At 51.3% G+C, this 15576-nt stretch overlaps 1 protein-coding gene across 1 annotated transcript in view; it reads right to left on the bottom strand.

Annotated features, from left to right (window-relative positions):
• The window catches only part of DPP6 (dipeptidyl peptidase like 6), a 945711-nt gene extending 932729 nt beyond the window's left edge, over positions 1–12982 (bottom strand). The window contains exon 1 of the mRNA XM_043590488.1: positions 12707–12982. Within this exon, the coding sequence (XP_043446423.1) occupies positions 12707–12766 (60 nt within the window). The 5' untranslated portion in view covers positions 12767–12982. The remainder of the gene's footprint in view (positions 1–12706) is intronic.
• Between the last annotated feature and the right edge of the window lie 2594 nt (positions 12983–15576).

The following is a 15576-nucleotide window of genomic DNA, read 5'->3' as shown; positions in this document are numbered from 1 at the left end:
TAGAGAACCTGGAGATCCACCCCGCAGCCACTCCGGGAACCTGCGTGTTAACGACAACTCCCAGGTGACCGGCGTGCCCAGTCACGTCTGAGAAGCACCGCGACAGGGGGATTTTAGTGATGAGGGGAACATGACATCCAAGAGCCCCCTCTTTCCTTGGATGCACATGAGCACGAAAGCAAGTGCAGCATTTAAGGTACGAAGAGAACAGAAATGTTCGACTTTGGGGAGGCGACTTGTGTCCTTTAGGTAAAACACAGTCTCGCGTAAAATGCTGTGCCCCCCACTGCCTCGCCGAAACCCCAACTCTTCCACGAATGCTTTTCCAATCTTTCCGGCACACACACTGAGCTTAGATGGCACTTGCGATTTCCACACATCATCATCTGCCCCGTATTCTCAGAGATACTGGAAAACCACAAGTAGAAAGAACCAAGTTCAGCAGGCTCTTCCTTTATCGGTCCCACCTGAGGCACCAAACTTAAGATCTGCAAAAATTTGGGCGCCTGGGTTGGGACCCAGGGTTGAGCGTCCAACTCTTGATCTTGGCTCAGGTCATGATCTCATGGTTCGGGAGTTTGAGCCCCACATTGAGCTCTGTGCTGATAGCATGAAGCCTGCTTGAGATTCTCTCTATCCCCCCCCTCTCTCTCTCTGCCCCTCCCCTGCTCACACTCTCATTCTCTCTCAAAGTAAATAAACTTAAAACAATAAAAATAAGATGAAAAATCTGCAAAAATGGCTGCCAAGTGTCCCTACCTCTGAAAGTGGTCTTTAGACTATTAGGAAATGAGGAAAGGGTGTGAAATCGCTTGCATACATTAGCCATCATGCCCCTGGAGAGGAAGCCTCCAACGCAGACAGCTGGTGGGATTCTCTGGCACCTTCCATTGTTTGGGTGGGAGAGGAAGGAATGTACAAGTAGATACAGGTTGCCTCTCAGCACACACCAAGTGAGGGGGTCAGGGAACTCTTCGCGGGCTCGGAATGGGTGACTTGGAAGCAGAAGCAGTATCTACTTCGACCCCACCGGGAAAGTTTTCAACAGAAGCTGCAACCAGAACGTTCTCTTGAACAGCCAGATGTGAGGAGTGGGGCTGTACTGGGAACACACCGTGTCTGGGATGGTGAGAGTGGAAAATGTGGGTGTTCCTCATGACACAAATGGAACATATGCATGACAAAGCCAAGAGCCAATTAGAAAGGAACCCACCCAGAGGTGCCTGGGTGGCTCAGTCGGTTAAGCGTCCGACTTCAGCTCGGGCCATGAGCTCGCGGTTCGTGGGTTTGAGCCCTGCGGCGGGCTCTGTGCTGACAGCTCAGAGCCTGGATCCCACTTTGGAGTCTGTGTATCCCTCTCTCTCTCTCTCAAAATAAATAAATAAACATTGAAAAATTTTTTTAAAAAAATAAAGGAACCCGCCCAACAGAGCAAAGTAATGGCAGAAACTGACAACAGGAAGCCTGAGGACGAGGGACAGTGTCAGAGCCGGAGGAAAAGCCACAGTCACCTTTCAATATCTATGCAATGGTGGCCAAAGAAAAGCTTCTGACAAGCTGCTGTCAGAAAAGGGCCGGCTTTGTGTCCCGTCCGCAGAGACCTATCACCAGATCATGACGGCACCTACCATGTTACGTTCTGCTTTTACCCTCATTTCTCCTCCTTCCCAACCCAACCTCGGAGCAGACAGACATGGGGCACTGGGTGGCGAGGAGGGTGGAGGGATACGCTAGGAAAGAGGCAGAAGAAGGGCCCCCTCCCCCTGCAGGTGCCGGACCCAAAGCTCACTCAAGCTGCTGGAGAGAGGAAGCCTGTCTTTTGAGTGAGTTTGGGAGCTGATCATATATTAGCCTGCACTGGGCATCTCAACTCCTGAAAGGGCACTGTTTGTAGAGCAAAGGAACCAGAAAGGGATACGATATCTTCACAATCTGGGTTCAAACACAACCAGCTAGAGACCTGCTTCACCCATGATACATCATTTTGGCCAGGGCCCATGGGACTGCAAGAGAAAAGTGGGAACCTGTAAAAAATAAAAAAGCTCAAATGAAAACAAATGAATTATGGATGTAATCGAAATTTGGGGAGCTCCCCCTTGGACAGATGAATCCTGTCTCATCCCTTCTCTTGAACCCATAGCCCATGTTACATCAAGCTACCCACTTCCAACGGCCACAAAGCCCGAGGTCTCGCTCCATAACATGCCAGGGAACCCAAAAGGTTTTTATTGACACGTCACTGAAAAGCGAGATACAACACGGCAACGTTCCTCTTTTTTTTTTAAATTTTTTAAATGTTTATTCATTGTTTGAGAGAGACAGAGCATGAGTGGGGGAGGGGCAGAGAGAGAGGGAGGCACAGAAACCGAAGCAGGCTCCAGGCTCCAAGCTGTCAGCACAGAGCCCGACGTAGGGCTTGAACCCATGAACCGTGAGATCACGACCAGAGCTGAAGTCGGACGCTTAACCCACTGAGCCACCCTGGTGCCCCAACACAGCAAAATTTCTATTCTGTTCCCCAAAGTATAACTCCCGGCCACCACTAGATCATCTTTTTGCCTCGTTCCCTTTTCTCTCTTGCCACAAAGCCTCACAGATACCCTCTATCTTTCTGATAAATTCAGCTCTGGCAAGCTCTGTCCGATAATAACCTGGAAAGGAGCCATCACTCCTACTCCTGCTTAGAAAGCAATTTGGTGACCTTTTTTTTTTTTTTTCTTAATTCTCACTTGTGCCTCTTGGGAGACAAAGTCTGAAAGCAAAGAAGCTTACCAAAAAGTCTGCTCAACAGAAAAAATGTTTTATTTGGTGGTCACGGGGAATGAGAGAAAACACAGGAAATCCTGTTAGCAATTAAAGAGGCTTCTTTGTTTTCTGTCCATTTTACATAACGGTGCCTTTCCAAACACAGAGGGGCCTCGGGGAAGTAAAAGGAAGTAGGGGCGGGCTTCAGGTGAAGGTACCCGAGAGTCTAGAAGGGAGGCCACGTGCCCCGTGCTGCAGGGGCCCATAATTTCTGTCCCCTCGCTGCCCCCTGCTGGCTCTTTCTCTCAACTGTCATCCTTAGCTTCCCGTGACCATCCATGGCTGTCAGAGTCTATGGAATCTTCCAGATGGTGCCCTCCACCTCTGATGACTATCTCTCAGTTCAAATCTCCAATGACACTGTCGACTGGCTCCGCTCAGCATGTGGATTTCTTCCCCGTAGCATGAGTCCAGCCCTGGTCCTATCAGCTGGCTCTAGGAGCAGGCAGAGTCCTGCGTTTCAAACAGAAGCGAGGCCGCAGGCGAGGTCTTTCTTTCACACGATACGTGGCCCATGAGCCGATGAACAGCATCTCCGTTACCCTGGCAGTTGATGAGTGAATTAAGAAAGAAACGTTGCACCGTTTCAAAAGCCAACATAGCGTGGAAGAAGATAGTAAGCGTTGCTTTATTTTTGGTTTTTTTTCGCATCATGTCCTTCTTGGTGATCTCTCGGACTTTTGACTATTGCACCAAGGGAGTGAAGCTGCGGAGTCCCTAGAGTGGAAGGCATTAGCACCTGATCTGAGTGGTCGCAAACAGAAATTACCGGAAGCAAGTATAGCTAATGCTACATGGTAGCTCCTTGGGTTCCTTGGTCGCCAAGAATCGTATTTACCATTTGGGGGAACAGGAAAAGTTGGTCGTACGAGGCCGGTAGTTTGCATGCAATGTCTACACTGCAGGGCACACAGTGAGAACGCAAGTGCTGAGTCCCACTTCCTATGTGAAGTCTTCCCCAACTAGACTGAATGGATCACTCTTTTCTCGGACCACACTCCCATAATTTGGCCTTATTCGTCTTTTGACAGCCAGGTATTTTATTCTTTCGTTCCCCGTCTCATCTGTGAAGACCCACCTGACTCACCAAGGAAAGAGACAGTTTCTTCATTGTTTTTTTTTTTTTTTAAGAATAGTAAGCAAGGAGTCCATGCTTACAAAATACATAAATAACACGTAGCATTGAGGAAATTAACAGGCTTACAGGTTGAAAGAAGCATGAGTTGAAGCTTGCTGAATGAAAGATTCAATACTATTCATTATTTACACATTTTCAGTTTGAAAACATTTTCTGGTTTACTTGCCTTGTGACTGGAAGTGATTTGCCTCTCATCACTTGGCTCAGTTTCCTCAGTTAATAAAAGGAGGAAAAAAAATCATACCTATCTACTGTGGCTGCTGTTGTGAAGCTAAGACGGCATTCGTGAAAAACTTACGACAAGTGAGGGATGGAAAAGGCATGTCAAATTGTTGATCACCTCATCTCATACGGTACCTCTGTCTTCAGGCTGCGAGCTTTGCTTGTATCAGATATGCATAGTATGTGTCCGTTTTCATACTAAAGTGTGAAGGACTCCCACTGGATTAGGGTTCACATTAAGCACATTTCATTATAGAACTGGTTGTAACATCTATGCCCATGAATGCCTTAATAATGGCAATCACTCTGCCTATGGCTCTTTCTCAGGTTGGAACACGAGCAAGGAAGGGCCTGATGGGGCCCTGAAGCCTTAGTCCTCAGATAGCGAGGGCCGGGGATGGAGGGTGCAGGGGGAGGCCCAGCGAGCTGCAACCACTTACCTGAGAGTCGACCCAAACAGGAGGTACAACTCAGCTCATTCTCAGACCCGGTCTACTGACCCCTTTTCCCTTATGTTCTTGCACCCTCAGTAAATATTCCTCCCCCCGGATGGGCTTTTCCACCCCCCAACTCACACACTTCAGATTGCTTTAACAAAGGCCCAGAGCATCTTCGACTTTCTTACTTTATGAAAAATGTGAACTTGTTCCTTTGTGTCCGCATTATACCAGATATAATTTTTAATTATAGAGCCATGTCTAAATGTCTCAAGATCTCTTAATATTAATTTGAGATTTTCATAACACAAGACAGACACTGAAAAAGCATGCACGCTATACATCGTAGGCATGCAATACAGACTCTCTCGGGCCCTACGAACGTGGGGACAGGACCAGCAGGGAGCCACGTAGCTGTCCTCTGTCTCTGCTGACTAAACACAGATTGCCAGGCACTTAAACCAAAATAACATGAATGGGGGGCGGGGTTCTATGAAATTCCAGTCAGTCTATTTCCTTCACAAGGTATAAGATGTGAGATAATTAAAATACCGCGTGAGGGACAGCTTTTGACTTAAAAAGAAGTAATCCGGCAAGTTTAACCAGAAAAGCAATTACTACTCATCTGTTGCCTCTTCTTCCTGGAAATTTAACTTATGCATGAGCTGATACTCGTTTTATGTATTTTACTGAGAAAACGGGGACAATTAAAATTTTTTGAAATCAATAAAACGTAAAACCAAATAACATAAATAGGTTTTCGCGAATATCCAGGAAGTCATTAAAGCAATTTATGTTTTATGCATTACATTAAACATTCTACAATTCTTCGGGATGATTTAGGTTCTGGGTAGTAAAAAGAATTTACATTTTTTTTTTAATTGACATGGGTTCCCTTTGCTATCTCTTTCAGGAATGACCAGCCAAACAAGTAAGCTTCCTGTCTGGCGTGTGTGATGGGCTAAGGTGGGCCAGACCACCCTTGACCTGGATGTGCTCTCAGAGACACTGCACGTTAGTGAAGTTTCCTCCAGGCTGAGCCACGGACCTGCGTGACGTACGAGCTCGTAGCAGATGCGGCCCCGACTCCGTGCTCCAACGGAGCTATGCGTGACACAGCTGGATGCGCCACAGACGGGGGCCGGCGAATGAGGGTCTTCGTCTAGGCTGTCTCGCCAATTAGCTGCGTTTTGTTGGAGCTCAGGTTTTACGAAATGAAAGGACGGGGCAAAATTACCTCCAGAGCTAGATCCTGTTTTAAAATACTACGTACGTAGTAGGGGGGCGCCCGGGTGGCTTAGTCGGCTGAGCGTCCGGCTCTTGGTTTTGGCTCAGGTCATCAACTCACAGTTTGCAGGTTCGAGCCCCGCGTCGAGATCTGCACTGACCGCGCGGAGCCTGCCTGGGATTCTCTCTCTCTCCCTCCTTGGCTTGTGCACTTTCTCTCGCTCTCTCAAAATAAATGAATGAATGAATGAATGAATGAATAAATAAATAAATAAATAATATATACGCATGTGTGTGTATGCATATATACACACACGCACACACACGCACACACACTACGTATTAGCAACAGAGGCCTGTCTGTGACAGGAGGCACCAGGCACGTTCACAGGAGAGGACAGGAATCAACGGTCAGGATTAGAGGAGCTGGGAATTCCACCAGAGCCACAGGCTCAGGAACAGGCAGAGGGACGAGAGCAGGTGGAAAGGCACGAAACTGAAGCCACAACGGCAAACTGGAGAGTGAGACAGGCACCCAAGAGTTAGGACGGAGACCTCGTCTGCTGAATTCGTGCGCCGAAGGGGTGACGACAGAGAAAGGGCAGGACAAGCCTTGCTTGCGTTGGGGGCGTCCACGGTGGCTTGCGGGTCGGTGGCTGAGCCAGTCACTTAGGGAAGGCTTCCCGCGGAAAGGGAGGCGCCGACGAAGCCGTGTGCGGAAATCCAGGAGGAAAACCCCCTGGCCCGTGAAGAGGAGGAGGAGGCTGCTTAATTTCAGAGATGTGCAGACCGAGGAGAAGTGTGGCAAGAGGATGAACTGCCTGGGGAGGCGGGAGCTCTGCTGTCCACAGAAGAAGGGCAGGGAGGCGTGGGAAAGACACGGGAGGCATCCTGGCGGGGGTCAGAAGGCAGAGGAAGAAAGAGACCTTCCAGATTTAACAGGCTGTGCCTTAACAAAAGGGCATTTGGTGAATGGGACACACTGGGGAGGGGAGAACAGGGGACCAGGGGGAAACAGAAGCGACTGGACATCACAGGAGAGAGAAGCTGGCAGGTGTAACAACATCCTGGAGAGGGCAGGGGGGAGGAAGGCTGAAGCACCGATGGAAGGCGCGACCTGGGCTGACCATTCCTTCCTGGATGCGGTCTCAAAGTGCAGAGGGGTAACACGTGTCCCACTAAAGATTTGAGAAAATAAAGTGAGGAGTAAGTCTAGTGACTGCCCTGTCATTCTAGAAACTTCTCTGTCACTGGTTCCAGGGCCACAGTAAGCAAAGTCCCCAAACTACTGATTCTAAAGACTGGGCATTGAATTGACTAATGGAAAAGATGAGCGGGGTCCCACTCCCCGGGACAGCCAGGTCACAGTCGTGTCAAAGCAGCTATGACACACATAAGTATATCTCTGGGCGAAACACAGAACAAGCAATCTGACAGCTGGGAAAACAACCCAAATTAGCAGATTCTGGAGAGGGCAGAGTTTGAGGCACGTGCCACAGGTGGAAAGTGAGAGGGGGAACGTCTAAAAATAAGAAAATCGGGGGTGGGGAGTACCTGAGTGGCTCAATCAGTTAAGCGTCTGACTTCGGCTCAGGTCATGATCTTGCGGTTCTCAGGTTCGAGCCCCGTGTCGGGCTCTGTGCTGACGGCTCGGAGCCTGGAGCTGCTTCGGATCCTGTGTCTCCCTCGCTCTCTGCCCCTCCCCCCACTCATGATCACTCGCACTCTCTCTCTTGAGAATCAATAAACTTTAAAAAAATGTTTGAAAAGAAAGAAAATCAGTAAGAGAGCCAGAAATTCTGTGTTCAAGCGGCGCCCAAATCTCTGGTGGCCCCTGAGCTGTGCGGGATTGGGGAGGGTCCGGGCGGCCTAGATAACGATCAAAGAACACAACTTACATGGAAGCTGCTCCCCCACTTAGCGGCTCACTAACAATTAATCAACAGACACTCTTCAGAGAAACATAACAGAATCCCTCCACTCGAATTCACAACGGAGAAAATTCAAGATCAGTCAACATACAAAGAAGTAGGAAAATGTGACCCGTCCTTTTTCTTAAATGTTTATTTATTTTGAGAGAGAGAGTGAGCAAGTAGGGGAGGGGCAGAGAGAGATGGAGAGGCAGAATCCCAAGCAGGCTCTGAGTTCGGCGCACAGCTGGACACGGGGCTTGATCTCACAACCGCCAGACCAGGACATGAGCCGAAACCAAGAGCCGGACGCCCAACCGACTGAGCCACCCGGGCGCCCCTCAAGAAAGTAGTGCGATCAACCCAGACCAGTCCCAAGGTGGTCCAGATGTCAGAATCAGAAGACAGGGATTTTAGCATGTCACAATGAGGCCCGTTACTTACAGGGAAAAAGTACTTATGGTGAATGAAAGGGTAGCGCTCTAAGCTGGAAAAACAGAAGAAAGGACAAAGTAAAATTTCCAGAATTAAAAATACAACATCCGAAATAAACCGCTGGGCGTGCCAACCGTAAGGATGGAGAAGCCAGGGGGAAGCGTGGCTTGAACGTGAGAACAGAGCAGCAGAAACCAGCGAACGCAAAGAAGACAGAGGAAACGGGTATAAAAGCAGGAACCGTCTCTGAGACCCGCAGCATCACACAAAGTGTCTGACATATGAATAACTGTCGCTCCAGCAGCCCAGGGACAGGAGGGAAGAAACACCTCATTTCACCAGATGCTCTGAACGTGAAGATTCAAGAGGATCTATGAAGCCCTAACTAGATAAATAGGAAGAAAACCATGTCCAGGCGTCTGACACCCAAATACTACAAACCAAAGAGAAAATCTCGAAAGGACACAGAGAAAAGTGGTGCATTGCATTCAAGGGACAATGAATCAAATGGCTATTCACTTCTGAGGAGGGGGGAAAAAAAAATTCAAGACCAGAATTCAGTGGAAAGCTCTTTCAAGCACTGAAAGAGAAACCGAAGTCTTACCATCCCAGGATTCTCTGACCAGAAAAAAAACAGCTTTTAGAATGAAGGCAAAATAAAAATGCAGGAGGGTCTAGCCGGTATTCTTTCACAAAAACGCCCTCCTACTGAACTAAAATGGCTCAGTTTAGAGGCTTTATTTTTTGAATATCCTAAAGGAAAAATGACAGAGACCCAAGCCACACTGAGCCTACCGGCCGAATCTTCACTATCCCTGAGTGAGTTAAGCACTAGAAATAGAAAGGAAATGTAAGTAGGGAACAGGAAATGAAATTCATCAAAAAGAACTTCAAACACTTGGATTATCGTTAGCTGGAAACCCTGGGGGCTTCGGGGGTGTCAGGTGGGACCGCCCCCTGTCCCCACACCCGGAGGGCAGGGAGAGAGGGTCCACACCAATCTGTGGTGGGGCCACCAGATTGCAGATCTCCACACCCTCCTGCCGGAATCCCACAGGTTTACAGGAGCCTTAACGAGGCGGGGTCACCTGTGCCACCTGGACGGTCTCAAGGACACCTCGCTCTCTCGAGGCTGAGACCTCGGAACCACCTGTGGGAACGGTGGGCACATTCGGAGGACCCGGCAGGGAGTCTGGCTCCAGGGTCAACCTGAGGTCCCGTCCTGTCGCTGACCTCCCACAACAGTTATAAACATGCCTCTCGTGAAACAGTCGAGATGAGAGCTTTAAATACCACACTGGGTCTCGTGTATCAGTAAACGAGTGTTTTAAATACGAGTTTATTTTCCTCAAAATAGGCCTGACCTTAAAATTTTAACTCACCCTGTATCAGCAGGAATAGCTTTTATGCCCCATCACTTGTACGTTTCAAAAGGCAATGAAGAAAAGTTTAAGTGCCGGTGAAGGTAATAAGCTACAACTGTGGAAAAGATTTAATGACGATCTTTTTTTAAGAAGACAACAAATTAAAGAATAATTCGGGAATACGTGAACTACGGCATATCGAAGTTTAAACTGTCCGTTCTGCGACACTGAGTCACCAATGCCTTTACCAGGGAAGACTTTAGTGTCTTTGAGAATAAGAAACGCAAGCATTTTATGTAAATAATAAAGCCGTGGCTCTTTTTATAGAGGTTATATTGGATTTTGATAAATCTTTGTACAATGGTACATAAGTTTTCAAAATCAAAATTTTAAACGTTCATATTGTTTAGTAATGTTATCACAAAATATACCCATTAAGCACTCAAAAAAAAAAAACACCTCACAATACATCATGACTATAGAAAACTTAAGTGGAAAATACAGCAAAAATACGAGTCATTCCTTCTAATTCCGAGTTAATCATGCTTAATAGTTTGGTATATTTCCTGACTATCTTTTCAGATATTTCTATGTAATTTGGTATCATAAAATGTATACCATTTTGTATCTAGAAAGAAAGAAGAAAACACTTCATAAATTTCCAGAAAGTGTCACCCTCCAGCAAGCCCCTGGGGACACAGAGGCCGCCACCATGGAAACACTCAATGTGGGCTGCTCGACCAGCCATTGGACAGCTTCCAATGGCTGGTCACGTCTCAAGTCTACACAACAGCCCAAGCTGTTGGCCAGTGCTTGCTTGACCAGTATTTGGTGAATACCAGTCACGGTGCCCAACACCAGACCCACATGGCAGGTACAAGTGCATAATCCCACAGGGACATTTTAATTCCCCAGCCCCGTGTGACCATGGCTCCCGGAGCGGTGCGCTCAGGAGGTAACTGTCATGGTTACCGCTGTGATCCTTAGCAGCCATGAGTCACTGGTTACCGGGGAGGGGGGGGGGGAGGCATCCCCCTGACATAATCAGGAACAAGGAAACAGAAGCAAAGGCTAAACCCAGCCACTGAGCAGGGACCCTACAAGACAAAGACGACAAATGCTTCCCAAGAACAAACCATAACAATGTGTCCAATAGGAATAGCTGGGACTGAGGCAAGGGAGTGAATCAACACAAAAGTGAGTTCTGCGGAGAGGGTGAGGCCCTTCTTCCCGGAAAGCCTCCCACATGGGACCCTCAGGACAGCAGGTAAAATGGAAACAAGCATATTTCAAACTTCTCATAAAACGCACTGATATTATCCAGTTTTGCATTTAGGCAGAAACCATGGCAGCCTAAGTCCCACGTGACCCGTCTTACTTTTTGGTTGACTGTCGACCCCCTGCTCCGTGCGTGTGCCTCGTTCACTCCACACTCACTCGCTCGTCACCCGGTTAATTCTGCCTCCAGCGCTGCCCCATCACGGCAGCAACCCTGGTCCACAACCACACACCATACACCTGCATACTTCTCGGGCAGATGACAACTTCAGTGGATTCTCCTTTGAGGAAGGGACCCGGAAGGGAGTTGGAATTTTCTCCTCCCGGCAGATGGACAGTAGGCCATGGGGACCACCAGAAAGGTCAAAGCACGAGGAGCAGGTACGACAACGGCTTCACTCCAGAGGGTGAAGGCAATCTCTAAATCTCTAGTCGGCGTTCTCGGAACTCAATCGGAGTTGACCCAGTTTGTTAAGCGAGCGGCTGACAATGACTGTTCACTGAATCAGCGGAACTCAACGGACCGCTAGGTGCTCCCTTGTGACGAACAGGTCTCCTACTACATCCTGAATGGTTGCCCACTTCCCAGTGTTGAACACTTCCCAGAACATTTTATTGGTGTCAGTACCTTGCAGTCCAATTCTGCCAAGAAGCCACTTTCACACTGGAACCAAAGGCATCTTCTAAAAGAAATTACCGAATGATCTTCCGAACTCCACAGATGTCTCTACCACATACTCACCGGTGCGAGAAACTTGATGATTTTTCATTTACAGTCTTCTAATATCAGCTACTACGTATTAAAGAGACATTTCCTATTGATATTAAATAAAGTAAATGTGAAAAGTGTAACTGCTCGAATCATCATTAATGAGCATGGAGATCAGAGGTATGGCCCGCTGATTGAAATACCGCACCCAGATCTGCCTGGGGTACAAAACGCTGGCTATGGCGCGATTGATGGAAAGGCATTCAGTCTCACTCCTCATCGCACATAACTCAACAGACCAGGGGTTCCTTCATCCACCAAACGAACCCAACTCCTCACATGTGCAGTTTCCAACAAATACCACCGTCTTCTACTAACGTGCTGCCCAAACAGGTGTAACAAACAGGAGACAAAAGACTAGAGCACAGTAAGGAATCTTCCTTGCAAACTAACTGCGACCTGAGGCGAGCCTCCGGCGAGTACGCGAAGAGTCGCGCTGGCCGTGGCCACGCAGGGGCTGTGCCGCACACACAGGGTGGAGCAGGGGGCCTCTGTGGCCGTCTGTCTCTCCGGGCGGGCAAGCACACCCTTCCCAAGTCTGGTCCCTGCACACTCTGCGCGACGAGGGAGCCTCTGCAGCAATTTCTCACCGCTGCTTGTTCTCCCTTCTCCGAACGCCAGGTGATTTCCTGGAAATCTTTCCAGGCACGCGTGGCCCGTTAAAGTTAATTAAGCACGTGTCCGTGACACCTAGGAGAGCGCGCGCCCCTCGGAGCCCAAAGCGCCGCCCGGAAGCGCTCTGCCCCAGGGTCACACGCTGACCCCCGAGGCCCTGCCTCCCACCGCTGACCTTCCCTGACCCCCGGAAAACTCTGCGATCTGGGGGGGAAATCTGCATGTGCCCGCGAGCCGCCGCACCCAGAGCCAGCGCCCCAGGCTCTCCGTGCCCCGGGAAGCCCGGGCAGGTGCGCCGGCCCCACTGTGGGCTCCGCTCCGGGACGCGCCACCTGTTCTCGCAACCCCCGCCCCCGGCGGCCCCCTAGACGCCAGGACCCCGCCCCGCGGCCGGGATGCGGAGGGACCCCCGAGGCCCGGGATCCGCAAGCCCGCGGGGGTCCGCTCGCCCGGCCTCCCCCCGCGCCCCGCGTCCCGCCCGAGCGCCCCCCTTCGCGGTCCCTTACCTTATGGCCTTTCCCCGGGGGACACCTGACGTTATTGGAGGCTCCCGCCGTTTGATTCATGTCCGGAGGAAGTTGGGGGCCCGCCGCTCTACCTTGCAAACTTCCCGGGCGCAGGAGGGCGGCGCGGAGCGCGTCTCCGGGAGCCGAGGGGGTCCTGCCCTCCAGCCGCGTCGGGCGCGGGCGGCGAGTCGGCGGGCCGCAGGTGTCCGCGGGGCTGCGCGCCGCACGGAAGAAGCCGCTGCCGGGACCCGAGAGGGAGCGAGGCCGGCGGCTGCGGGGACGTTACGCGCGGCGCTGCCTTCCCGGGCGGCGGTCCGCGGCTCAAGACCGGGAGGCCGCGCGGACCCACGGGCGCTCCGAGGACGGGCGCGGAGGTACGTGTCCGGCGGGTGGGACCGCGGGAGCGTGGCCGCCGCGCGCCCTGACGCCCCCTCCCCCCCGGGCGGAGCCTCGGCGGCGGGCACCTCGCGGGGGCGCCTTCCGCACGCCGCCGGCCTCCGTGCGCACCCGGCACCTCCGAGGGCCGGCGCCCGCTCCCGCCGCCCAGGCTCCCCGGGATGGTCGGGAGGGGGCACGCGAGGCTCCGCCGGGCGCCCCCGCTCGGGCGAAGGCCGGGAACGGAGGGGCGGGCTCCGGGCCGCCCGGCTCGGTCCCCGCCGCCGCGTGCGCCTGGGTCCGCTGGCGCCGGGCCGGGTCGGGGGAAGGCGGCCCTGGGCGCCCACGCCTTTCTGCAGCCCGACCCGAGTGTTTGCAGCGTGCCTGGGGTTCCTGTCTCTCTGGCCCTGGCTGTCGCGCTCGCTCGCTCTCTTTTCCTTTGGCGCCTGTGAAGTCATGATCTAATTAGGCAGCGTTGGGGTAGAGGTGGAAAACTGACCCTTGGGAACTAGGAAAAACAAACCCGGAAAGAACAGCTGTACCACGAAGACCGCATTGCAACATTTTACAGACTCTCAAGTCTGAATAGTGGACCCGGAACCCATTGGCGCCCGGCTGTAGCATTTAGCCAAATCTTGGTCGGTTTGTTTGTTTGGTTGGTTGGTTGGTTTTTCTGGACTTATCCAGGTAGAGATATTGCGGTTTGAATATTCTGGAAGGAAAATCAAGTGGCATAATTCAGTTTCTGTTTCCCGGCCCCACAACCTTAGTTTCATCATCTACAAAGTGAGGGAAGGAGTTGGCTTCTGCTGGGAGAGCCAGCCCTGAACTCACTCCTTCCCTCGTGTTGGGTTCCCAACAGAAAGAAGCACATCCCTTTGCGGTGCCCCTTTAAGAGGAAAAGGATTTCGCTCTCAGGTGTTACTGGGGCTCATCGTTTCGGCCGAGTCCCCAAATAGGAATAAGGCCCATGTGGTAGAGTCCGTTATCCCCTTTCATGGTTTTTGCCCCGTGAAGAAGTTCAAAGACGAACTCGTGAGGTTTCGGTCCCAGGGATGGGGAGGCATGTGCTGGGCATCCGTGTGTGTGGCAGTGGACGGGGCGTGGTGGTGAAGGCACGTGTCGTACGGAGTCTTGGCTTTGCCCTGCCTGGCAAACGTCCTTGGGGAGGTTCTCTCTTGGTGGTTTTATGGCTGGGAGGGAGGCACTGCCAAATTCCGGTGACGACCCTGAGACCCCGAAGTATTGATGCGTAGAAGGTGCTTAGGCACAGGAACAGGCATTCAGCAAATGACAGGTGTCGCTGACAGCCTGGAACATTGGGAGCTGACATTGGGAGCGCTTAATAACTCAGAGACAGTCTGTCATTTCCATCATTTCTGGACGTGGAATCCACAAGGGTGGGCATCCCGTGAGTGTGGCCCGCGGACTTCCTCGCCCTGGCGCTAGTCCGCTCTCAGCCTCTAGCGGTTCATCAAAAATGACCGCTGACCTGTTCCTCCCTGTTCCTGTCCCAGGGTTTCTGCTCTGGGTTAGCAGATCTACCCTTCTTGCGCAGGCCCCTGGGGAGCTGTGTGTGCCCTGGGACCTCCCCTCTCTTCTGGGTCCAAGAATCATCACTGATTTCCACTCATTCAGGTGTTTCTTGCTGTGAGGCTGGGAGCAATGGCTTCTGAGCCCTTCACAGTTTGCGGCTGAACCCAGAAGGCCACGTGTTTTCCGTCTCAGTTTCCCTATTCCCTTCTTGTTTAATAATCATCCACTCAATGTATCTCTCTTCTCTCATACTGTAAGTAGCAAGAAAACCCAGGTGGTACCTTCCACGCTGCTCAGAAATCCCTCCAGCTAAATAACCGCGTTTATTAGGTAACATTAGAAAAGCTCTTCTGTTTCCACAGAACTGCAGGCTACAGTCTCGCGAAGCGTCCTGCCGTTTCGTAATCAGCATGGCACTCCCAGTGGGATCGTTGGGAGTCATTTGGGAAGCAGCCTGCTGCAACTCCCATCACTCCTTTTTCATGATGAATATGCAGGCTAGGTAATGCAATGTCCTGTGGCCAGCTCTGCCAATATGTCATACTTTTTTGACACTAAAATTTGGAGCTTACGGATCCGTCAGTGTTTATCAGTGCTCCGTGTTTCAGTCCCGGTTGGGCATTACCATGCAATAGATCCCACTATGTCAGGCTCAAGGAAGCAGGGAAGAGGGACATGAGCAGGAGCTTCCTGATTCTCTCCTCGCCTCCACAGCTGCCCCCTCCTCACCTCCCCCTCCTCCCTTCTCTCCGGACACCAGCAGGCTCTGTCCTTGCTAGTCTAACAGGATCATTGCCGCCTTCCCGGTCCCCGGTCCCCCATCTTCTGATGGCCCTCAGGTCAGAGCAAACACTGCCCACCCCAGACGAGTGTGACCGGGGAGTTCTCAAAAGTAGAAGCGGAACAATTAGGCGATGATTCCCAACTTCCTTCCTCCCAGAAGTGAGGAAATCCGCACG

Source organism: Prionailurus bengalensis, chromosome A2, assembly GCF_016509475.1.
Source record: "Prionailurus bengalensis isolate Pbe53 chromosome A2, Fcat_Pben_1.1_paternal_pri, whole genome shotgun sequence".
Classification (NCBI taxonomy): domain Eukaryota; kingdom Metazoa; phylum Chordata; class Mammalia; order Carnivora; family Felidae; genus Prionailurus; species Prionailurus bengalensis.
The sequence above is the reverse complement of the archived record's forward strand: the minus strand, read 5'-3'. Positions and strand labels throughout refer to the sequence as shown.